The sequence below is a fragment of the Puma concolor genome, chromosome C1, assembly GCF_028749965.1.
Source record: "Puma concolor isolate L17-30 chromosome C1, mPumCon1.1.hap2, whole genome shotgun sequence".
NCBI lineage: Eukaryota > Metazoa > Chordata > Mammalia > Carnivora > Felidae > Puma > Puma concolor.
The window spans coordinates 214249268-214275588 of NC_141674.1; the positions used below are offsets into that span (position 1 = coordinate 214249268).

Sequence of the window (26321 nt, forward strand, 5' to 3'; positions counted from 1 at the left end):
CTCTGACGGACTTATTTTGTTTTGGTTAATTTTATTATAGAAGCAATATTACCTCATAAGCTGTGAGAATATTAAATACACTTACTCTAAAGCCTTGCTTCATTGGCTCTATTATTATTATTTTTTAATAGTAATAACTTCATTTATTTGCCAAACATCCTAACTTATAAATAAGGTACATTCCATAGATGCTTTAGCTCATAAATACACCCAGTCTGTTTGGGTTATAATGTAACTAAACTCTTTTTTTTTCCTTTTCTTTTTTCTTTTTTTTATATTTCATTTTTTATTTTTTTAAATTGACATCCAAATTACTCAGCATATAGTGCAACAATGATTTCAGGAGTAGCTTCCTTAGTGCCCCTGACCCATTTAGCCCATCCCCCTTCCCACAACCCCTCCCGTAACCCTCAGTTTGTTCTCCATATTTATGAGTCTCTTCTGTTTTGTCCAACTCCCTGTTTTTATATTATTTTTGTTTCCCTTCCCTTATGTTCATCTGTTTTGTCTTTTAAAGTCCTCATATGAATGAAGTCATATGAGTTTTGTCTTTCTCTGACTGACTAATTTCACTTAGCATAATACCCTCCAGTTCCATCCACGTAGTTGCAAATGGCAAGATTTCATTCTTTTTGGTTGCCAAGTAATACTCCATTGTATATATATACCACATTTTCTTCATCAATTCATCCACCAATGGACATTTGGGCTCTTTCCATACTTCAGCTATTGTTGGTAGTGCTGCTGTAAACATTGGGGTGCATGTGTCCCTTCAAAACAGCATACCTGTATCCCTTGGATAAATACCTAGTAGTGCAATTGCTGGGTCATAGGGTAGTTCTATTTTTAATTTTTTGAGGAACCTCCATACTGTTTTCCAGAGTGGCTGCACCAGTTTGCATTCCCACCAACAATGCAAAAGAGATCCTGTCTCCGCATCCTCACCAACATCTGTTGTTGCCTGAGTTGTTAATGTTAGCCATGCTGACAGGTGTGAGGTGATTTCTTATTGTGGTTTTGACTTGTATTTCCCTGATAATGAGCGATGTTGAGCATTTTTTCATGTGTCAGTTGGCCATCTGGATATCTTCTTTGGAGAAGTGTCTATTCATGTCTTTTGCCCCTTTCTTCACTGGCTTATTTGTTTTTTGGGTGTTGAGTTTGATAAGTTCTTTATAGATTTTGGATACCAACCCTTTATCTGATTTGTCATTTGCAAATATCTTCTCCCATACCGTTGGTTGCCTTTTAGTTTTGCTGATTGTTTCCTTTGCTGTGGCCAAGATCAAAGAGGTGTTTGCCTGCTTTCTTCTCGAGGATTTTGACAGCTTCCTGTCTTACATTTAGGTCTTTCATCCATTTTGAGTTTATTTTTGTGTCTGGTGTAAGAAAGTGATTCAGGTTCATTCTTCTTCATGCTGCTGTCCAGTTTTCCCAGCCACATTTGCTGAAGAAACTGTCTTTATTCCATTGGGTATTCTTTCCTGCTTTGTCTTTATTCCATTGGATATTCTTTCCTGCTTTGTCAAAGATTAGTTGGCCATATGTTTGTGGGTCCTTTCTAATCTTTGTTGCTTTTGATAGTCATCTTTTCTCCCCTCAGAGAGTCCCCCTTAAAACTTCTTGCAGGGCTGGTTTAGTGGTCACAAACTCCTTTAATTTTTGTTTGTCTGGGAAACTCTTTATCTCTCCTATTTTGAATGACAACCTTGCTGGATAAAGAATTCTTGGCAGCATATTTTTCTGATTTAGCACACTGAATATATCCTGCCACTCCTTTCTGGCCTGCCAAGGTTCTGTGGATAGGTCTATTGCAAACCTGATCTGTCTTCCCTTGTAGGTTAGGGACTTTTTTTCCCTTGCCACTTTCATGATTCTCTCCTTGCCTGAGTATTTTGTGAATTTGACTATGATATGCCTTGTTGATGGTCGGTTTTTGTTGAATCTAATGGGGGTCCTCTGTGCTTCCTGGATTTTGATGTCTGTCTTTCCCCAGGTTAGGGAAGTTTTCTGCTGTGATTTGCTCACATAACCTTCTACCCCTATTTCTCTCTCTTCCTCTTCTGGGATCCCTATGATTCTGATGTTATTCCTTTTTAACAAGTCACTGATTTCTCTAATTCTTAAATCGTGCTCTTTTGCCTTAATCTCCCTCTTTTTTTCTGCTTCATCATTCTCTGTAAGTTTGTCCTCTATATCGCTGATTCTCTGTTCTGCCTTTTCCATCCTTGCTGCCACTGCAACCATCCGTATTGCAGCTCAGTTATAACATTTTTAATTTCATTCTGACTGTTTTTCACTTCTTTTATCTTTGCAGAAAGGGATTCTAATCTATTTTCGACTCCAGCTAGTATTCTTATTATCATGATTTTAAATTCTGGTTCAGACATCTTGCTTGTATCTGTGTTGGTAAATCCCTGGCTGTCATTTCTTCGTGCTCTTTCTTTTGTGGTGAATTCCTTCGTTTTGTCATTTTGAAGGGATAAAAGGAATTAATAATGTAGAAAAATTAAAATTTAAAATATTAAAAATTAAAAAAAATTAAAATTAAAAAATTAAACACACACACACACACACACACACAAATCTAATAAAGGATGCTAGATCCTAGGTGTGTTTTGGTCTGGGTGTTGAAAGTGGTTTGACAGATTAGAGAAAAAAAGGGGGGAAAAAAAGGAAATCTTTGAGAATTTGAGAAAATGAATACACTGAAGTAGACTAAAATTAGATGATGGGAGTAAAATAGAATTTGAAAAAATTTACACAAAAGTAAAAATATAGTAGAAAAAATTAAAAATATTTTTAATAAAAATTAAAAATAAAAATGATTTTTTTCTCTTTCTGTATTCAAGAAAAAAGATACGAAAAAGGGAAAAAATAGAAAAAAAGAAATCATTTGAAAATTTGAAAAAGTGAATACACTGTAGTAGACTAAAATAAAATGATGGAAGTAAAATAGTTTGAAAAAAATTACATCAAAGCAAAAAATACAGTGAAAAAATTAAGGAAAAATATTTTTAATGGAAATTGAAAGTAAAAATGAAGTTTTTCTCTTTCTGCATTCAGGAAAATGAAAAGAAACGAAAAAAAGAGAAAAGAAAGAAAAAAGAAAAAAATCATTTGAAAATTTGAAAAGGTGAATACACTGAAGTAAACTAAAAATGATGGAAGTAAGATGGAATTTGAAAAAATTTACACAAAAGTAAAAAAACAGTAAAAACATTAAAGAAAAATATTTTTAATAACAATTGAAAATAAAAATGAATTTTTTCTCTTTTTGTATTCAAGACAAAGAAAAGTAGTGTAAAAGAGAAAAAAAAGAAAGAAAGAAAATTGAATAGATGGACCTAACAGATTGAAATAGGACTGAAATTACTTCGTTTTCCCCTAGAAGCCAGACTATACAGCGCTTTATAGTCCATAAACTAAGCCGGCGGTGAGACTTGTGTTCTTGAAGAGCAAGGTTGACCCAATTGGGCGGGGCTCAGTGTATTGGCTCCATTCTCCACTAGATGGCGCTGCTACCCTACTGGGGTGGAGGGTTGCGGCGCTCTTAGGTGCGTATGCGCATGCGCGGGGGGCTGAAAATGGCGTCTCCCAGCTCCTCAGTCTCTAGTATGGGAACTTTTCTCTGCCATCAGCAACCGCTCAGCCATCCTCTGTCTTCAGCTTTCGTCTACTCCCGGCTTCTTCACTGTCCGTGACCTAGTCCCAGGCAGCACTTCTCTCCCGAGTCCTGTTTCAGACCCGGCTGTTTTCCCCGACCCTTACTTCCGAAGGACCGCGGCTTTGACCCGTTCCGCCCCTCTGCAGGAGGGTCTCACCGAGCACTGGCCGAATGAGCAATGGCTGAATGTCAGCTGCGCCCAGGAACGCTTGTGGGACCCTGCTGCTGCCGGTGCCCTGAGACTGCGGCCAGGGGCCAGCCCGCCCCCCAAAAAATTCACGAGATAGCGTAGCAGCAGCTTTTCAGGGATTATGGAAAAGCACCACACACTTCTGGCACCAGGTTTCACCCTTAACGACCTTGCCCCCGCACCAGTGAATGTGGCCGTTTTCTGGGGTCTGCTGGTAACAGGTGGCTTCAACAGTCTCTACCAAATGCCCTTCCAGCAGTGGAACCGCTTTTCCCCGTGTGGCCCGGGAACCTCCCGGACCCCACTCTACTCCTGGGGACTCGCCCTTCCCACCAGAGCACCGCCAGGTATCGTGCTGTGGAGTTGCAACGTTTGCGCTCCCCTTGTTGACAGTCTTAATGGAATTTTAACTCTCTCCTTTCTCCTTTCTCCCTTTTTAGTTTAGTCCCTGCGGCCGTTTCCAATTTTCCACTTTCTCTCCAGCTGCTTTTGGGGAGGGGTGCTTTTCCCGTATTCTCCCCCCCCCCCCCCCAGTCTCTGTCCTCTCTCCACCTGCGAAAGCAGTTCCCTATCCTCCTTGGCTTCTCGCTCCCCAAATTCACCTCTGCGCGCCACATACCTGCTGAATTCTGTGGTTCAAGTTGTGCAGATTGTTGTGTGAATCCTCCATCAGTTTTCTAGGTGAGTAGGATGGTTTAGCGTTGGTCTGGCTGTATTTCATGGACAGGAGGCACACAAAATGCTTCCGTGCTGTTCCGCCATCTTGGCTCCTCCCCTCTCGTTGGCTCTATTATTTATATTTCCTCTGATGTTACCAAAATATGGTCAAAGATGGATCTGAAGGGACCTGGGTGGAATTCTGATTCTCTTCATTAAGCCAATGTTAACAGCCTAGGATGTAGCACTCCATGTTTTCCCCAAAATTTGTTCCAAATTTGACACACAAATGAGAGATTTTTACTACTTTGATCTGTATAAAAATGGGGTCATAACATATTAATCTGAACCTGATGTTTTCATTTATCAGTAGAATTATGCCCTTCATTCCAAATTACTGGGAATAAATAGCAACATACCATTTCAAAGTATGGATTTGCCATAAGCTCCTCTGCTATTCAGCTGAACGGACAGTCAGGTTTTGGGGGTAGTCTTTATGGTTGTATTTTGCTACAAAAAAATGTGTCAATAAAAACTTTTGTACTTGTAGGCATCAATAAATATGGATAATTATTTATGTTGATAACCAAGAAATATTGATCAATGTCTTATGCATCTCGGGTACTTAAGAAAACTCAAGGGACAAAACAGACAAAATCCCTGTGCTTGTGGTATGTATATTTTGTGAGAAGACAGACAATAAACACTAAATGAAATAAATAAGTAATTCAATACATTAGAGACTGGTAAGGACATGAATCAAAATAGAGCTAGAATAGGGAGTGAGTTGGTCAGAGCAGGCCTCATTTGAGAAGATACCATGAAGCAAATTCCTTAAGGAGACGAGGGAATTAGTTCACCACATGGATGTCTGGACAAAGAACGTACTACACAGAAGAGAGAGCCAGCACCAAGTTTCTAGGGTTGGAGTGTGCCTGATGTAGTCAAGAAACAGCACAGAGTAGGGTGGGGCCAGAGAGGGTTGAGCTAGGGAAGAGGAGAGAAAGGCTGTATCATTTCAGGTCCCTTGAACACTGTAAGAACCTGGCTTTTACTCTGAGGGAAATGGGGAGCCAGTGAACGTTCTGGAGTTTCTACAAGATGCATATTGTTTTTATTTCCACAGGATAGGTTCCAAAAATGACTGCTGAGTTAATCTGTAGTATATCTTAAAATTCCTAGATTATTGCCAGATCCTTTCTGAAATGGCTTTAGCAATTCAAGCTCACACCAACAAGGAATGTTTCTCTGAATCTTCTCCCACACTGCAGCATCACATATAAAATTCTGTCTGCCACTCTAACTACGAAGAAATGGTTTCTCACTGGTGTTTCAGTTTATCTGTATTCATATATTTATTGGACATTTTAATTTTCTTTTCCCTAAGCTACGCGTTCAGGTCTGTTTCCTTTGGGTTTGTCAAATGTTATTATTAGCCTGGAATCTTTGTGTATCAAATGAATTAACCCTTTCTCATATGTGTTGAAAATACTTTTCTACATTGTCTTCTAATATCTGTATTGCTTTTTTTTTTTACATTTAAATATATTAAATCTTTCTCCACCTACTTTACATATTTTTTCCTGGCTTGACTCAGATATTCATTCTATCATGTAAGTTTCTGTAGAACTACTTTATCCAGTTTCAGTGGAATTACAAACTGCAAATACACCACACTTACACAATAATTTCAGAAGGATTGATATTTTTAAATTACTGTGTTTTCCTAATTGGGGGTACCTTATGTATCTCTTTATTTAGATCTTGTTTAATTTCCTTTAATAGGATTTTATGGTTTTCTTCATATAGGTCTATACCTTTGAAATGTTTATAAATATACATGCATTTTATTTGCTATTGTGTCTGGAGTATGATTTTATTTCTTTTAAATTTATATTGTTCCAAATAAAATCTGTAAGTTTTATATATCTACTTTTTAAAATTCATGCATGTTGGTAAATTCCTTTTCTAGTTCTTATAGATTTTGCTTTTGTTCTCTAGGGTTTCTATGTATATAATTGTAAGACATATAATGTTGTATCTCATGTTCATATTTATACCAATGACTTAATTTTCTTACCCTATTGCCTTGGCTAAACCTTCTAAAAATATTTATAGGTAAGCAAATTGTACTTTTTCTTTCCTATTTAAATGACTTCACCATTTCAGTATTCACTGTAATGTTTGTTCTTTCTGGAGGCTTTATATTATAATAGCATCTATCTATTTCATATAGTTGTTTTTTTTTTAATTTTTTTTTTAACGTTTATTTATTTTTGAGACAGAGAGAGACAGAGCATGAACAGGGGAGGGGCAGAGAGAGAGGGAGACACAGAATCTGAAACAGGCTCCAGGTTCTGAGCTGTCAGCACAGAGCCCGACGCGGGGCTCGAACTCACGGACCGTGAGATCGTGACCTGAGCCGAAGTCGGATGCTTAACCGACCGAGCCACCCAGGCGCCCCTATTTCATATAGTTTTTATAAAAATAGTTACTAGGTTTTACCAATTCCCTTTTAAGATAATTTAGGGGTATATTTATATACTTTCTCCTTTTATTTGTTGATGTACCGAATTATATAAGGATATTTCTTTTTTTTTTTTTTAATTTTTTTTTTTTAACGTTTATTTACTTTTGAGACAGAGAGAGACAGAGCATGAATGGGGGAGGGTCAGAGAGAGGGAGACACAGAATCTGAAACAGGCTCCAGGCTCTGAGCTGTCAGCACAGAGCCCGACGCGGGGCTCGAACTCACGGAGTGTGAGATCGTGACCTGAGCCGAAGTCGGCCGCTTAACCGACTGAGCCACCCAGGCACCCCTATAAGGATATTTCTTAATGTTGAACCATCTTTACTCATTTTGTTATCTTCCTTTTCCTCTTTTTCTCCTTAGTAAAGTAGTTCGATGTTTTTTAGGCTAAAATTTTTTTATTATTGATCATTTTTTAAATTTAAGTATAATTAACATACAATGTTCTATTAATTTCAGGTGTACCCACATGTGATTGATGTACTGATTCAACAATTCTACACATCACTCAGTGCTCATCACCATGTGTACTATCACGTGTCACCATATAACATTATATAACACCATATAACAATGTTATTGCCTATATTCCCTTTACTGTACCTTTCATCTCTGTGACTTATTTATTTTATAGCTGGAAGTTTGTACCCCTTAATCCCCTTTACCTATTTTACCCATCCCCCAACATACCATTCCTCTGTCAACCACCAGTTTGTTCCCTGTATTTAAGAGTCTGGTTTTTTTTTGGGTTTTGGTTTATTTTGTTTTGTTTTTTAGATTTTGCATGTAAGTGAAATCATATGGTATTTATCTCTTTGTGTCTGACTTATTTCACTTAGCATAATACTCTCTAGGTTCACCTATATTTTCATGAATGGCAAGATCTCATTCTTCTAAAAATTAAAAATAGAAATACCGAATGATCCAATAATTCCAGTACTGGGTATTTACCCAGAGAAAACAAGAATACTAATTCAAAAAGATAAATGCACCCCTATGCTTATTTCAGCATTATTTACAATAGCCAAGTCTTGGAAGCAACCCAAGTGTCCATTGATTGATGAATAGGTAAAGAGGATGTGGTGTATAAATATAATGGAATAGTCCTCTTCCTCTGTTTTTGAAATAGCCTCTAACCACAAGGTCTATTTCATCTTTGAGACTCAACATAGTACTTTTTATTTTTCTTGTAAAATCTCTGGGCAGTTTATTTTCGTTATGTTGCAGCCTGTTTAGCTTCTACTTATTATAACTTATTGAGACTTCTTTTGTGTCCAAGATTATTATTATTGTTTAAAAATTTTTTAACATTTATTTATGTTTTGAGAGAGAGAGGGAGAAGGGGCAGAGAGAGAGGAAGAGACAGAATCTGAAGCAGGCTCCAGGCTCTGAGCTGTCTGCACAGAGCTCAACATGGGGCTCGAACTTAAGAACCTCAGGATCATGGGGGCGCCTGGGTGGCGCAGTCGGTTAAGCGTCCGACTTCAGCCAGGTCACGATCTCGCGGTCCGTGAGTTCGAGCCCCGCGTCGGGCTCTGGGCTGATGGCTCAGAGCCTGGAGCCTGTTTCCGATTCTGTGTCTCCCTCTCTCTCTGCCCCTCCCCCGTTCATGCTCTGTCTCTCTCTGTCCCAAAAATAAATAAATGTTGAAAAAAAAAATTAAAAAAAAAAAAAAAGAACCTCAGGATCATGACCTGAGCTGAAGAAAATGCTTAATTGACTGAGCCACTTAGGCGCCCCTTTTGTAGTCAAGATTATAATCCATATTGATACACATTCAAGGACATTGGGGGAAAATGGTGTGTTACTTGTTTTTAGGTCACAAGATTAACTAATAAATTATTCTTGCTAATTTATCCAGAGCCTGTATATTTTGATCATTTTTGGAATATGTGAAGAGTCAAAAATCAGAGGTGAATTGCTTTTCAACATCCATAAAACATTTGTTTCATTATTTGTTTCTTAATTTTTGCTTTGCTATGATTATGAATACCATTATTTTTGGTTTTGTTTATATTTGAATACCATAACTAACTTTCTTTGATTTTACAAATTTTGTGTCACTTTGTCTTTTTTGTATCTTTTCTTGGATTCCATTTTTGATCTGTGTCTTTCAATATTATCCTTTTTTTTTTGCATTTCCATTTAATATTTTAAATATATTTTTCATATGGGTATTTTTTTCCTTTTTTACCTTTTAGAACTCCTATTGTTTTCCTTGTTTGTTCTCTCTGAAAAATGCAAGGTGTGTTTTCTTTTTTTTTTCCTTTATTTTTTAGTGTTCCATAGGGTTTTATAGAGTCTGATTTCACTGAACCTGTAGTTTCTAGAATAATTTTCTGCAGGTAGATACTGTACGCATTTTGTTAGATTAATACTGTATTTCACATTTTTTGTGCTATTGTAAATGGTAGTATTTTATGTTATGTTATTTCATTTTATTTTAAAGTTATTTATTTCTGAGAGAGAGAGAGAGAGAAAACACAGCAGGGGAGGGGAAGAGGGACTGAGGATCCGAAGCAGGCTCTGCACTGAGAGCAGTGAGCCCCACATGGGGCTGAAATTCACAAACTGTGAGCCAAATTTGGACACTCAACCAACTGAGCTACCCAGGTGCTCCTGGTAGTAGTTTTTTTTTTCCAAATTCCAATTGTTCATTGCTGGTATACAGAAAAGCAGTTGATCTTTGTATATTAACCTGTGTGCAGTGACCTTGCTATAGTTACCTATTAGTTCCAGGAGATTTTTTTTTTTTTTTTTTGGCAATCTGAGATTTTCTACATAAACAATGATATAATCTGCAAATAAAGACAATTAATTTCTTCCCTCCCAAATTCTATACGTTATTTTTTTCTTCATCGTCTGCACTAACTACACCTTTTAGTAAGATGTTGAATAGGAGTGGTAAGAGAGGACATCTTTGCCTTGTTCCTGATCTTAGGGAAAAGTGTGCCAGTTCTCTCCAGTATGATATTAGCTATAAGTTTTTTTTGTAGAAGTTTTTTGACTTCATGTTGAAGAAGTTCCTCTCTATTTTTAGTTTACTGAGAGTTTTTACATGAATAGGTGTTGGATTTAATTAAATGACTTTTTTGTGTCAGTTGATATCATTCAAATTTTCTAGTTTAGCCTGTTGATGTGTTAGATGAGTACACTGATTGGTTCTGAATATTGAATGAGCCTTGCATATCTAGAATAAACTCCACTTGGTTGGAGTTAATTTTTTTGCATTGTTGGATGAGATTTGCTAATATTTTCTTGAAGACTTTTGGATGTATAGTCTGAGAGATATTGGTCTGTAGTTTGTCTTTATCTGGTTTTGGTATTACAATAGTGCTGGGCTCATAGAAGGAATTAAGAAGTGTTCCCTCTGTTTCTATTTTCTGGACAAGACTGTGGCGAATTGGTACCATTTCTTCCTTAAATATTTTGTAGAATTAGCGAAAATACCTGCACCTAGTGCTTATCTTTTTCAAAGTTATTAATTACTGACTCAATTTTTTAAAAAGTGAACATAGGTCTATTCAAATTACCTCTCTTTGTGTGAGTTTTGTGGGTTTCTGTTTTTCTAGGATTTTGTTCATTTTATTCGACTTATCAAATTTGTGGAGATACCTTTGTTTATAGTATTCCTTTGTTATCTTTTTTAGCATCCATGGAATCAATTGTGTGATCCTACTTTCACGTTGATATTTTGTGTCTTTTCTTTCTCTCTCTTTTTTTCTTGGTTAGCCTGGGTAGAAGGTTATCAATTTTCTAAATCATTTCCAAGAACTAGCTTTAGGTTTGGTGGAATTTTCTGTTATTTCCTATTTTCAATTTCATTGATTTCTGCTCTAATTTTTGCTGCCTTACTTCTGCTTTAGGTTTAAATTGCTCTTTCTTTTCCAGTTTTCTAAGTGGAGAAACTTAGATTATTAATTTTGAATCTTTCTTGTCTTCTAATATATGCATTTAATGGAATGCATTTCTCTCTAATCATAGCTTTTTTTGCATCCCACAAATTTCGGTGAGTTGTCTGTTCATTTTTATTTAGTTCAAAATATCTCTAAATTTTTCTTGAGATTTCTTTGATCCAGGTGTTATTTAGAAGTGTATCTTTAAATCTCCAAGTATTGGGTACTTTCTAGCTCTTTCTGTTATTGATTTGTAGTTTAATTCCTGTGTTGTCTGAGAAAATACTTTATGATTTTTATTCTTTTCAACTTTTTAAGATGTGTTATATGGCCTACTGTGTGCTCTGTCTTGGTGAGGGTTGTTATTCTGCGTGATTTTGGGGAGTATGTGTATTCTCATACTCCAACAACAGCAGCAATTCTGCTGTTGTTGGATGCAGTATTATAAAAATGTCAAATAGATCAAATTGTTTGGCAAAGATGTTTAGGTCAATTATATTCTTATTGCTTTTCTACCTGCTTGATCTATTAATTACTAAAAAAGGGCTTTTCACAATAAATTTCATATATAAATAAAAAAAAAAATAGTTCATGCCACCAGTTACTTCATATTCAGTTAAAATGGTGACTGCAAAAGAAATGTGGGATATGTACATACGCATCATCCTTTTCATTGTGAAGTATGTTAACAGTAAAGGTGCTTAAAGTCTAAGCTTCCTTAAAATCCTCTTAAAAGAATGTAACTAAGTTGGACAAAATGTCATGTCTTAGCAGCCCTTTAAAGCAGAAAAATTTTCATATTATTTGCTCTTAGATTTTTGATATGAAGACTCCATACAGATCAGGACTCAGCGAGTCATGTTCCCTGTCAGATTTTGCCAATTTCCTTACTACGCTTTGCCAATCCAGGGATGCTGCTAATCGAACAGAAATTGCTGTAAATAATAAGACATCAGTACCGTGTTCATTACAACATGTGATTTATTTTCACTTAATAAACCAATGTAGTTATCAAAAAAAAAAAAAGGGCTTTTCATGTATCCAACTGTAGTAACAGATTTGTCTATTTCTATTGTCATTTTATCAACTTTTAGCTTCCATAATTTGATGTTTTGTGTTTAGGGAGATATACGTTAAGGATTGTTATGTCTGCTTGGAAAACTGACCCCTTTATCATATGAAATGCTCTCTTTCTCCTTGATAATTTTTCTTATTCTGAAGTTTTTTTGTATGGAAATAATGTGGCTACTCCATCTTTTTTGTTTGTTTATTTGTTTGTTTGTTTGTTTGTTTATTAGTGTTAGCATGGTATCTCTTTCTCCATTCTGAACCTGAGTCCTTTATTTATGGGTTTTTCTGGGTGACAATACTGGTTTTTCTGGGTTGGGTCTTGTTTTTGGAGTCACTTTGACAATCTCTGCTTTTCTTTTTTTCTTTCCAAGTTTTTAATTAATTTCCAGTTAGGTAACATACAGTGTAATATTAGTTTCAGGTGTAGAATTTAGTGATTCATCACCTACACCCTGTGCTCAACACAAGTGCCCTCCTTAATACACATTGCCTATTTAACCCATCCCTCTGCCCACCCCCCTCCAGTAACCATCAGTTTGTTCTCTATAGTTAAGAGTCTGTTTCTTTTCTTCTTCTTCTTTTTTACCATTTAATTTAATTTATTTTTTAAATTTACATCCAAGTTAGCATATAGTGCAACAATGATTTCTGGAGTAGATTTCTTAATGCTGCTTACCAATTTAGCCCACCCCCCCCCAATAAACCCTCCAATAACCCTCTGTTTGTTCTCCATATTTAAGAGTCTCTTATGTTTTGTCCCTTCCCTGTTTTTATATTATTTTTGCTTGCCTTCCCTTATGTTCATATGTTTTGTCTCTTAAAGTCCTCATATGAGTGAAGTCATATGATTTTTGTCTTTCTCTGACTGACTAATATCACTTAGCATAATACCCTCCAGTTCCATCCACATAGTCGCAAATGGCAAGATTTCATTCTTTTTGATTGCCAAATAATACTCCATTGTATATATATACCACATCTTCTTTATCCATTCATCCATCGATGGACATTTGGCCTTTTTCCATACTTTGGCTATTGTTGATAGTGCTGCTATGAGCATTGGGGTGCATGTGTCCCTTTGAAACAGCATACCTGTATCCCTTGGATAAATACCTAGTAGTGCAATTGCTGGGTCGTAGGGATAGTATTTTTAATTTTTTGAGGAACTTCCATACTGTTTTCCAGAGTGGCTGCACCAGTTTGCATTCCCACCAACAATGCAAAAGAGATCCTCTTTCTCCGCATCCTTGCCAATAGCCTGTTATTGCCTGAGTTTTTAAATGTTAGCCATTCTGATAGGTGTGAGGTGGTATCTCATTGTGGCTTTGATTTATATTTCCCTGATGATGAGTGATGTTGAGCATTTTTTTTCATGTGTCAGTTGGCCATCTGTATGTCTTCTTTGGAGGAGTGTCTATTCATGTCTTTTGCCCCTTTCTTCACTGGATTATTTGTTTTTTGGGTGTTGAGTTTGATAAATTCTTTATAGATTTTGGATACTAACCCTTTATCTGATATTTCATTTGCAAATACCTTCTCCCATCCTGTCAGTTGCCTTTTACTTTTGTTGATTGTTTCCTTCGCTGTGTAGAAGCTTTTTATTTTGATGAGGTCTCAATAGTTCATTTTTGCTTTCGTTTCCCTTGCTTCCAGAGACATGTTGAGTAAAAAGTTGCTGCAGCCAAAACAGAAACAAAAATTCATATAAAGCGATACAACACTTTAATATAATACAAAATAATAAAGAAAATACAGAATATAAAGAAAAATAAATTAACCTGCACTTACGTTTGAAAACCTTTGTGGCTGGTGTGAGGAAACAGGAGAGAAGAGGGTTTGTGTAGGATGACTTTCATTACCACTAATGGAATCACTGCTATCTATTTGTTCAATAGAATCTTTTTCTGCATGGGGGCCATTTATATGCTCTCATGGATGTTGACTACAGTAAAGTATTAATAAATTCTTGTCATATACCATATTTAATGTAACTGGCAATAAGGCAGCAGAGGAAAGGGTCTACATCCACAGGCAGCCTGACCTAGAATGAAGCAAATCATTCCTGAGCTTACTCTTATATGGAAAAGCAAAGGACTGTCCATAGGTGCTTTGAAGTGACAAAAACTGATACTAGTGCCAGTTGTGGGCACCTTCCAACATTCTGAAAAATCACTGATTTCTGCCAAACACTGTGGCCTAAGACTGAGCATCTGAGCATGGGAGACGATCACCCACGAGCCCGCAGAGAGAGAGAGAAGAACCACTGGCTCAGTTGTGATCACGTGATGTTCAGCATCATGTACTACTCATATTGCAGGCCATTGCTTGTTTATCAAGTTAAAATTTATTAGAAACATTTGCTCGTCTTGTGGAATACTCACAGAACAAGTTACTCGCAATCCAAGGTTTTACTATATATGTGTTAAGTCCGTCTGGTCCATTGTCATTAAAGCCATTGTTTCCTTATTGATTTTCTGCTTACATGATCTGTCCATTGATGAAAGGGGGGTAGTTAAAGTGCCCTACTGTTATTGTATTATTATTATAAATGAATTCCTTTATGATTGTTATTAATTGTTTTATATATTTGTATTGTTTCATGTTCGGGGCATAAATATTTACAATCATTAAATTTTCTTTTTGGATGGTCCCCTTTATTATGATATAGTGCCCTTCTTCATCTATTGTTACAGTCTTCGGTTTAAAATCTAATTTTTCTGATTAAGTATTGCTACTCCGGCCTTCTTTTGACTTCAGTTTGCATGATAAATGTTTCTCCATCTCCTCACTTTCAATCTGCAGGTGTTGTTAGGTCTAACATGAATCTTCTATAGGCAGCATATAGATGGGTCTTGTTTTGTTTTTTATAGAGCATTTAGTCCATTTACATTCAGAGTGATTTTTTTAATTGATTAATTTATTTTTTTAAGTGTATATACAAGTTTGCTAGCATATAGTGCAATAACAATTTTAGGAGTAGAATCCAGTGATTCATCCCCTACATATAACACCCAGTGCTCATCCCAATAAGTGTCTTCCTTAATGCCCCTTGCCCATTTAGCCCATCCCCCCCCCACCCACATCCCCTCCAGCAGCCCTTAGTTCTCAATATTTAAGAGTCTCTTATGTTTTATACCCTTCACTGTTTTTATATTATTTTTGCTTCTCGTCCCTTATGTTCACCTGTTTTGTACCTTAAATTCCACAAATGAGTGAAGTTGTATGATATTTGTCCTTCTCTGACTCACTAATTTCATTTAGCATAATACACTCTAGTTCTATCCATGTTGTTGCAAATGTCAAGATTTCATTCTTTTTGATTGCCAAGTAATACTCCATTGTATCTGTATACCACATCTTCTTTACCCATTCATCTGCCAATGGACATTTGGGCTCTTTCCATACTTTGACTATTGTCCATAACACTTCTATAAACATTGGGGTGCATGTGCCCCTTCGAAACAGCACACCTGTATCTTTTGGATAAATACCTAGTAGTGCAATTGCTGGGTCATAGGGTAGTTCTATTTTTAAGTTTCTTTTTTTTTTTTTTTTTAATTTTTTTTTTGACGTTTTTATTTATTTATTGAGACAGAGAGAGACAGAGCATGAACGGGGGAGGGGCAGAGAGAGAGGGAGACACAGAATCGGAAACAGGCTCCAGGCTCTGAGCCATCAGCCCAGAGCCTGACGCGGGGCTCGAACTCACGGACTGCGAGATCGTGACCTGAGTTGAAGTCAGACGCTCAACCGACTGAGCCACCCAGGCGCCCCTATTTTTAACTTTCTGAGGAACCTCCATATTGTTTTCCAGAGTGGCTACACCAGTTTGCATTCCCACCAGCAGTGCAAAAGAGATCCTCTTTCTCTGCATCCTCGCCAATATCTAGTATTGCCTGAGTTGTTAATTTCAACCATTCTGACAAGTATGAGGTGGTATCTCATTGTGGTTTTGATTTGTATGTCCCTGATGATGAGTGATGTTGAGCATTTTTTCATGTGTCACTTGGCCATCTGGATGTCTTCTTTGGAGAAGTGTCTGTTCATGTCTTTTGCCCATTTCTTCACTGGATTATTTGTTTTTTGGATGTTGAGTTTGATATGTTCTTTATAGATTTTGGATACTAACCCTTTATCGGATATGTCATTTGCAAATATATTCTCCCATTCCTTTGGTTGCCTTTTACTTTCGCTGATTGCTTCCTTCACTGTGCAGAAGATTTTTATTTTGATGAGGTCCCAATAGTTCATTTTTGCTTTTGTTTTCCTTGCCTCCAGAGATGTGGTAAGTAAGAAGTTGCTACAGCTGAAGTCAAAGAGTTTTTTTCCTGCTTTCTCCTCGAGGATTTTGATGGCTTCCTGTCTTACATTTAGATCTTTCATCCATTCTGAGTTTATTTTTGTGTATGGTGTAAGAAAGTGGTCCAGGTTTATTTTTCTGCATGTCGCTGTCCAGTTTTCCCAGCACCATTTGCTGAACAGACTGTCTTCATTCCATTGGATATTCTTTCCTGCTTTGTCATATGGCCGCAAAGTTGGCCATATGTTTGTGGGTCCATTTCTGGGCTCTCTACTCTGTTCTAGTGATCTAAGTATTTGTTTTTGTGCCAGTACCATACTGTCTTGATGATTATAGCTTTGTAATACATACTGAAGTCCAGAATGGTGATGACTCCAGCTTTGGTTTTCTTTTTCAGGATTGGTTTGGCTATTTGGGGTCTTTTCTGGTTCTGTACACATTTCAGGATTGTTTTTTCTAGCTCTGTGAAGAATGCTTGTGTTATTTTGATAGGGATTTTGATAGTTATTTTGATAGGGATTACATTGAATATGTAGATTGCTTTGGGAAGTGTTGACATTTTAACCATATTTGTTATCCCAATCCATGAGCATGGAATATTTTTCCTTTATTTCGTGTGTGTGTCTTCTTCAACTTCCTTCACAAGCTATAATTTTCAGTGTATAGATTTTTCACCTCTTTGGTTAGGTTTATTCCCAGGTATTTTATGGTTTTTAGTACAATTGTAAGTGGAATCAATCCCTTGATTTCTCTTTCTGCTGCTTCATTATTGGTGTATAGAAATGCAACCTATTTCTGTGCGTTGATTTTATATCCTGCAGCTTTGCTGAATTCATGGATCAGTTCTAGCAGGGTTTTTTTTTGTGAAATCTTTTGGGTTTTCTATATAGAGTATCATGTCATCTGCAAAAAGTGAAGGTTTGTCTTCCTCCTTGACAGTTTAGATGACTTTTATTTCTTTGTGTTGTCTGATTGCTGAGGCTAGGACTTCTAATACTGTGTTGAATAACAGTGGCAAGAGTGGACCTCCCTGTTGTGTTCCTGACCTTAGAGGGAAAGCTCTCAGTTTTTCCCCATTGTGATGATATTAGCAGTGGGTCTTTTGTACGTGGCTTTTATGATCTTGAGGTATGATCCTTCTATCCCTACTTTCTTGACAGTTTTTATCAAGAAAGGATGCTGTATTTTGTCAAATGCTTTCTCTACATCTATTGAGAGGATTATGTGGTTTTTGTCCTTTCTTATATTAATATGATGTATCACACTGATTGATTTGCAGATATTGAAGCCAGCCCTGCATCCCAGGTATAAATCCCACTTGATCGTGGTGAATAATTTTTTAAATGTATTGTTGGATCCATTTGGTCAGTATCTTGTTGAGAATTTTTACATCCATGTTCATCAGGGAAATTGGTATATAGTTCTCCTTGTTAGTGGGGTCTTTGTTTGGTTTTGGAATCAAGGTAAGCTGGCCTCATAGAATAAATTTGGAAGTTTTCCTTCCATTTCCATTTTTTGGAACAGCTTCAAAAGAATAAGTATTAACTCTTCTTTAAATGTTTGATAGAATTCCCCTGGAAAGCCTCCAGCCCTAGACTCTTGTTTTTTGGGATATTTTTGATTACTAATAATATTTCTTTGATGGTTATGGGTCTGTTCAAATTTTCTATTTCTTCCTGTTTCAGTTTGGTAGTTTATATGTTTCTAGGAATTTTTCCATTTCTTCCAGATTGCCAATTTATAGGTATACAATTGCTCATAATATTCTCTTATTACTGTTTGCATTTCTGCAGTGTTGGTTGTGATCTCTCCTCTTTAATTATTAATTTTATTTATTTGGGTCTTTTTCTTTTTGATAAAACTGGCTAGGGGTTTATCAATTTTGTTAATTCTTTCAAAGAACCAGCTCCTTGTTTCATTGATCTGTTTTACTGTTTAGGTTTTTAAATTTCGGTAGCATTGATTTCTGCTCTAATCTTTATTATTTCCTGTCTTCTGCTGGTTTTGGATTTTATTTGCTGTTCTTTTTTCAGCTCTTTAAGGTGTAAAGTTAGGTTGTGTATCTGAGACCTTTCTTCTTTTTTTAAGGAAGGCCTGGATTGCTATATACTTCCCTCTTATGACAGCCTTTGCTGCATCCCAGAGGTTTGGGACTGTGGTATTATCATTTTCATTGGCTTCCGTGTACTTTTTAATTTCCTCTTTAACTTCTTGGTTAACCCGTTTATTCTTTAATAGGATGTTGTTTAGTCTCCAAGTATTTGTTGTCTTTCAAAATTTTTTCTTGTGGTTGATTTCGAGTTTCATAGTATTGTGGTCTGAAAATATGCATGGTATGAGCTCAATCTTTTTGGTACTTGCTGAGGGCTGATTTGTGTCCCAGTATGTGATCTATTCTGGATAATGTTCCATATGCACTCGAGAAGAGTGTGTATTCTGCTTTAGGATGAAATGTTCTGATTATATCTGTTAAGTCCACGCGATCCAGTGTGTCATTCAAAGCCATTGTTTCTGTGTTGATTTTCTGCTTAGGAGATCTGTCCACTGTTGTAAGTGGGGTGTTGACGTCCCCTACTATTATGGTATCATTTTCAATGAGTTTCTTTATGTTTGTGATTAATTGATTTATATATTTGGGTTATATCAGGTTGGGGGCATAAATGTTTACAATTGTTAGATCTTCGTGTGGATAGACCCCTTAATTATGATATAGTGCCCTTCTTCATTCTCTTCTTACAGTCTTTATTTTAAAGTCTAGATTGTCTGATATAAGTATGGCTACTCTGGTTTTCGTTCAGTGACCATTAGCATAATAGATGTTTCTCCATCCCCTTACTTTCTGAAGGTATCTTTAGGTCTAAAATGGGTCTCTTGTAAACAGAATATAGATAGATCTTGTTTTATTTTCCATTCTGTTACCCTATGTCTTTTGGTTAGAGCATTTAGTCCATTGACATTTAGAGTGAGTACTGAAAGATATGAATTTATTGCCACTGTGTTGCCTGTAGAGTTGGAGTTTCTGGTGATATTCTCTAGTCCTTTCCAGTCTTTGTTGCTTTTAGTCTTTTTTGTTTTGTTTCGTCTTTTCTCCCCTCAGAGAGTCCCTCTTAAAATTTCTTGCAGGGCTAGTTTAGTGGTCACAAACTCCTTTAGTTTCGTTTGTCTGGGAAACTCTTTATATCTTTTTCTATTCAGAATGATAGCCTTGCTGGATAGAGTTTTCTTGGCTGTAGACTTTCCCCGTTCAGCACATTGAATATATCATGCCACTCCATTCTGGCTTGCCAAGTTTCTATGGAGAGATCTGCAGCTAGACTTATGGGTCTTCCCTTGTAAGTTAGTGACCTCTTTTGTCTTGATCTGCTTTTGTTCATTTTGATGAGAGTTCTCTGTGCCTCCTGGATCTGGATGTCTGTTTCCTTCCCAGATTAGGTTAGTTTTATGCTATTATCTCCTGAAATAAATTTTCTGCCCCCTTTTCTCTCTTCTTATTCTGGGATTCCATGATATGATGTTATTATGTTTGATGAAGTCACTGAGTTCCCTAAGTCTATTCTTGTGTTCCATAATTCTTCTCTCTCTTTTGTTCAGCTTTATTATTTTCCATCATTTTATCTTCTATATTACTTATTCATTCCTCTGCTTCTTCCATCCTTGTGGCCACTGCATCCAGTCTGTTTTGAATCTCAGTTACTGCATTTTTTATTTCTGACTGATTATTTTTTAACTGTTTCTTTTTTTTTTTTATATGAAATTTATTGTCAAATTGGTTTCCGTACAACACCCAGTGCTCATCCCAACAGGTGCCCTCCTCAACGCCCATCACCCAATGAGGTTCTCCCTGATGTCTTCCATGCTTTTCTTAAGCCCAGTGAGTATCCTGATGATTGTTGCTTTAAATTCTCTGTCAGGTATATTACTTATATCTGTTTTGATTAGATCTCTGGCTGAGACCTGATCTTATTTCATTTGGGATTAATTCCTCCATTTTGACATCTTGTCATCTCTGTCTTCTTCTCTGTGTTACAAAAGCTGCTTATGTTTCCTGCTTCTGCGAGTAATGGCTTTATGAAAAAGAGGTCATGTGGTATCCAGGGCCTGGTGCTTCAGGAAGTGTTTCTGGTATGTGCTGCGTGCACTCTGCTGTTGTGTTTTGGCTGCTGTATCCTTCAGGCCAGGCATCTGCAGAGGCTCTCCTTGCCTGCAATGGGCAGTGTTTGGTTCTTGGTCAAATCATGGCAAGTTTTAACGAGGCGTGGTCTGGTCTGCTTGTTAAATGGGACCTGATGCTACTTACACTAGAACTGAAGCCTTGCAGAACAGTCTGGTCAGGAGATGCGGTGTGGGCAGGGGTTTCTGCTGGTCTTCTGGGCAAGGGCCCTGCCACGCTGGGACTGAGGCAAACTTGACCGAGAAGGGCAATATGAACATAACGCAGGGGCGTGCGATCTGATGTAAGCAGGCTAGGCAGCCCGTGTCAGTGCTGTGCTGCTTACTAAAAGGTGGTTCTGTGTTGATGCTGAGGTGCAGGGGAGGGAAATGGCATCAGCCAACTGCTTTTTTCCCCAGAGAGGGGTCTCCATGTTTGCTGCTCTCAGGAAAGCACTCCCAGAAGAGTGAATATTCTCCCCCTGTGCATTCCAGGCATTTTTCACTGTTTTCATGCTGTCTGCCACTGGGTTGCTTGCCTGCATTCTCTCCTGGAGCAGCACATTTCCCTCAGGGCTCTATCCCAGCCAACCCTGCTGACTTTTAAAACTCCAAACTTTGGGGAAGTGCTCTGGTGGGGGCCTACACTGGTCTTCTGGGGTAAGGTGTCACCACACTGGGACTGAAGGAGGTTTGGCCAAGAAGGGCAGTCACATCTTCTTGGAGTGCAGGGGTGTGGGACTTGGAGCAGGCAGGCTAGGCAGCCAGTGTTGGCATTGAGGTGCCCGGGTCAGGTGGTTCTGTGCTTATGCTGAAGGGCGTGGCGGGGTGGGGGATGGAAATGATGCCTGCGGGCAACTCTGTCCCATGGAGAGGTGTCTCTGTGAATGCCTTCTCTCAGGGATGTGCCCCAAGGAGGGTGAATAATCTCCCCACCGTGTGCCCAGGTGATCCTCAAGTTGTGCTGTCTGTCCGGTATTGTTTCCCTGCCTCTTTTCCAGGAGCAGGGCAGTCCTCTCAAGGCTCTATCCCAGCCGTGCCCAAAGACCTTTAAAACTCACTGGAGTTCACTTCAAGCCCCATTGGTTGCAAGAACTCACTAAAATCAGCCCCTCTCATTTCGCCAGCCAACGGTTCTGAGGAAGTATTCTCCTTGTGCATATCTCTGTATGCTCCTCTCTCCCCTTTCTTTGCAACCAGGGCTTTCTCCCCTCTGCAGCATCCCACCGTCCCTTTCTCCCCCAGACCATGTCTCCACACTTCCTACCTTCTTCACTGTGGCCTCTTCTCTCCCTCTACTTGTTCAGTTTGTTCTGTCAGCCCTCAGGCTGACTTCTTGGGTTTTCAGAATGATTTGTTATCTAGTTGTGTTCAAGGGACAAGATGATCCTAGGGTTCTCCTACTATGTTACCGTCTTAGCTCCTGCACCAACAATCTCTGCTTTGAATTAGAACGTTTACACCATTCATACTGAAAATACTTATTTACATATTTATTAATATCTACCATCTACATTATTGTTCTTTATTCATTACATTTGCTTTGTTTCTTTTTTCCTTCTTTTTCTACCTTGTCTGGTTTTTTTTTTTTTTTAATTTTTTTTCAACGTTTTTTATTTATTTTTGGGACAGAGAGAGGCATAGCATGAACAGGGGAGGGGCAGAGAGAGAGGGAGACACAGAATCGGAAGCAGGCTCCAGGCTCCGAGCCATCAGCCCAGAGCCTGACGCGGGGCTCGAACTCACGGACCGCGAGATCGTGACCTGGCTGAAGTCGGACGCTTAACCGACTGCGCCACCCAGGCGCCCCTACCTTGTCTGGTTTTAAGTTAGCATTTTATATGAGCCCATCTTATCTTTTCTATTAATATATCAGTCGCACTTGTTTTCTTTAATTTTTTTAATGTTTATTTTTTGAGAGACAGAGCATGAGTGTGGGGGGGCGGGTGGCAGAGAGAGAGGGAGTCACAGAATCCGAAGCAAGCTCCAGGCTCTGAGCTGTCAGCACGGAGCCTGATGTGGGGCTTAAACTCACGAACTGCGAGATCACGACCTGAGCCGAAGTCGATGCTTAACCAACTGAGCCACCCGGGTGCCCCCTAAGTGCTTTTCTTTTTTAAGATTGGAAACAAGACATGGTAGTCCATTCTCCCCACTTTTCTTCAACATTGTGTCTAAACTCCTAACCATTACAATAAGAAAGAAAAAGAAATAATTGTTGGGGGGGAAAAAAAGTAAAGGGGTTTTACTTGATTCTTTATTTTCTATAAAATCCAAAAGAAATATATAAACACATTATTAGAATACAAGAATTTAGCAGGCTTATAAATATGTGGTTAACGTTTCTGAAAATTAGTTTATTCCCATACAATTATAACAAGCAATTTAAAAAGCAATACCATTTAAAGCAATGCCAGTTTTAAAAAAGCAATACCATTCTTAGTTAAGAGTAAATTTAATGAGAGATGTATGTGACTTCTTTATGAAAACTATAAACATTTCTATACAAAATTAAGGAAAACCAAATAAATGGAGAGCTATACAGTGTTAGTAGATTGTAGTTCAATATCATTAAGATATCAGTTGTTACCAAATTTATCTATAGGTTCAAAGCAAACCCTATAAAAATCCAAAAGGCTTTTCTTGTAGAAATTGACAAAATGATTTTAAGAGATATATAGAAAGCCAAAAGACCTAGAAAAGTCAAGACAATTTTTCCCGAATTGGCTTCAAGATTTTCTATAAGCTACACTGTGCAAGCCAATATGCTGTTGGCATAAGGATAGACAAATAGATCAGTGGTGCAGAATAAGAAGTCCAGAAATAGACCCATGCCTACATTGTAAGTTGCTTTGTGAATATTTTCATTAACTTGTGATAGGCAAAGATTTCTTAGTACCTTAAGGTTTTTACCACAGAAAAAAAGTGATGGATTTGGCTTCATCAAAATTAAAAATTTCTCCTCATCGAGCCAAAGCATAGGAGACTGTTAAAAACTGAGAACAAACTGAGGGTTGATGGGGGGTGGGAGGGAGGGGAGGGGGGGTGATGGGTATTGAGGAGGGCACCTTTTGGGATGAGCACTGGGTGTTGTATGGAAACCAATTTGACAATAAATTTCATATATTGAAAAAAAAAATTTCTCCTCATCAAAACACATGGTTAAGCAAATCACAGACGGGGAGAAAATGTTCATAATAAATAAATCAAACAAAACAATTCTTTCCATAATATAAGACAAGCTGCTACACATCAGTAAGTAGTCAAAGATAACCCAACAATAGAAATCGGTCAAAGACTTGAACAGACACCTTAGAAAACAAGATGCATAATTGCCAATGAACGTGTGAAAGTGTGCTCAACATCATTAAAGTAATACAAATTAAAACTATCTAAGATACCGCATCATACACATGAGAGTGGCTTAAGTTAGGAAAAGTATATCTAATAGGCTCTAAAAAACAGTTTGGCAGATTCTAAAACAGCTAAGCATATTCACACCATGCCCCACTCCTACTTATTTACACAAGAGAAACGAAAGCATCATACCATAAGAAGATGCCTACAAGAACAGCAGCTTTCTTCACACAAGTCTCAAACCGGAATCAATCTAAATAACCATCAACAGGGAAATGAATAAGCAGATTGTGATAGGTCCACACAGTGGAATACCTTCAACAACAGAAAGGAACAGACTTGTATTCATCCAACAGCATGGGTAATGAGCAAATGTCAGGCACAGAGCATACATGATGTATGATGATTCCATGTACATGAAATCCGGTAACAGGCTACATTCGCACATGGTGATAGAGAGGTCAGCAATGTTTGCCTTTGAGAGGTTGCCTGGATCCAGGGGGTCAGCTTGTAGGTGGAGACGTTAGACGTACACTGTTCTATTTGCCATTTTTAAATTAACACGTAAGCTTCCAGCACCATCCCTTGTGATCTCCACTGCCTCTTCAGGGCTCTTCAGGGCAAACCAGTTGTTTTTCTGACCTCTGGGAGCATCCTTCACCTACAACAGCAATTAGCACCCCTCTGCCCACTTTTGTCTACGGATTTTGATGGAAATCTCTCTTGTTCTCATTGCCCAGCGATTCCCCTTGCCAGTGTGAATCCAATTTCTTTATTATCATTTTAGCAGGGCTTTTAATAAAAGACAAGACACATGCTTCTTTTCAACCTGCAGTCTTTGAACTGAAACTTGTTTTTTCAGGGATGTTTCACAATAATGTGACATCATTATTCCCTGAGGCACGCTAAGTACTGGGAAGTGGCAATGATTCTCTTCTGGTTTGACAAAGAAAGCTTCTGAGTCTTCATGATACAAGATGTTGACTAAAACATTATCATCAGAGCAATAAAATGATCAACTAAGAACTGGAGTTACAGACTCCAGTTTAAAATTAATTTCACAGGAAACATCAGTGATTTCTGAAATTCACGTGCCTGAAAAGATTCACTAGCACAGACAGATTTATATTAACACAAAGCAGAGCAGATGTCCCAGGAGAAATGTTTGATATTCTTGTGAAATTATCAATTTATACTGTGTCATATCATTATTAACCACATCCTATCCTTTATAAACTAGGTTTATAATATTAGCAGGATGGCATTTCTCTTAACAGCTCTACATCAGAAAGGGGACAGCTTGTTGTTTCTTTCTGATATTATTTTTCTCTTAGTTGTTAGTTAGGAAGTATTTTCAAGGTTAGATTTTTAGTCCATTGCTTTCTTTTTTTTTTTTTCAAAACTGTTTTATTTGAGTGTGGTTTATTCCATTGCTTTTCACTCCTCTGATCACTATATCTCAATTTTGTTTAAATTTAATTTTTTTAATTACAAAAATATTTCAGATATGTGAAGATATCTTTACAATGGCTTTGATCCAGACAGACTGGAACAGACTTTTTCAATCCTGCATTTAAGTCTTTCTTTTTTTTTTTTTTTCTTTTATTTCAGTCTTTCTTAACCCTCATGCTTTCTTCATAATATCTTGCTTATTGCTTTAATTCCATGTATTCTGTCTCTACTCGGGACCACTTAACTTATATACGTTAGTTTTTCACAGCTTATCCTTTATATATAAATCTTACAGCCACTACAAACATCTTGGAAATCTCAATGACCGTTTTCATATGGTATCCTTCCTTCCTAGGGTGTCTGCAGAAGACCAGAGCGTCGATGACAGACTCATCTATGAGACTGTATTCAAACACTTCAAAAGACACAAGGTGGAGATTTCAAATGCAATAAAAAAGACATTTCCTTTCCTTGAATGCCTCCGTGACCGTGAACTCATCACCAATAAAATGTATGAAGTAAGTGACATGTATTATGTCATGATACGGTAAACTGGCCCCAAATGAAATTGTATTTTAATACCCTGGACGCAAACATCAAGCACAACTGGCTGACTGAGGAGTCTCCTATGAGTGGGAGGCCTTTCCAAGTATTGTTGTAAGTGTTTCCTCTAAGGCAAAAAGTGAAAGGAGAATCAGTCATCACCAGAGGCAGCCCTGCTTCTCACTTAGGGACTGGAGCTCCGTGGTGCCCACTGGACTTGGATCTGAACCAGGAGTTCTCCAGAGATGCGTAATGCCTTGCAGGAATGCATAGAATATAGCATAAACTAAGAATTAAAGGTAATTTTAATGAATTGCTGTGTAACGTAAATGAGTTAATTTAATAGAATAATAATTAACACATTTCAGCGGACATCAGTTGGAGTCCTTAGATCTGAAAACCTTAAAGCCTACAGGAAACTGGTGTCCTGTTAGGACAAAATGTGGGAATTGATGATTGTTATTCTTTCTCCAGCAGTTTGCAGCTATCAGGGTTCTTTTCCTTTTTTT

At 37.6% G+C, this 26321-nt stretch overlaps 1 protein-coding gene across 4 annotated transcripts in view; it reads left to right on the plus strand.

The window, feature by feature from the left end:
- SP100 (SP100 nuclear body protein) overlaps window positions 1-26321 on the plus strand; it is a 102498-nt gene that overhangs the window by 17343 nt on the left and 58834 nt on the right. For all 4 annotated transcript variants that reach the window (XM_086719893.1, XM_086719890.1, XM_086719892.1 and 1 more), the window contains exon 2: window positions 25625-25787. In XM_086719893.1, the coding sequence (XP_086576019.1) occupies window positions 25625-25787 (163 nt within the window). The remainder of the gene's footprint in view (window positions 1-25624; window positions 25788-26321) is intronic.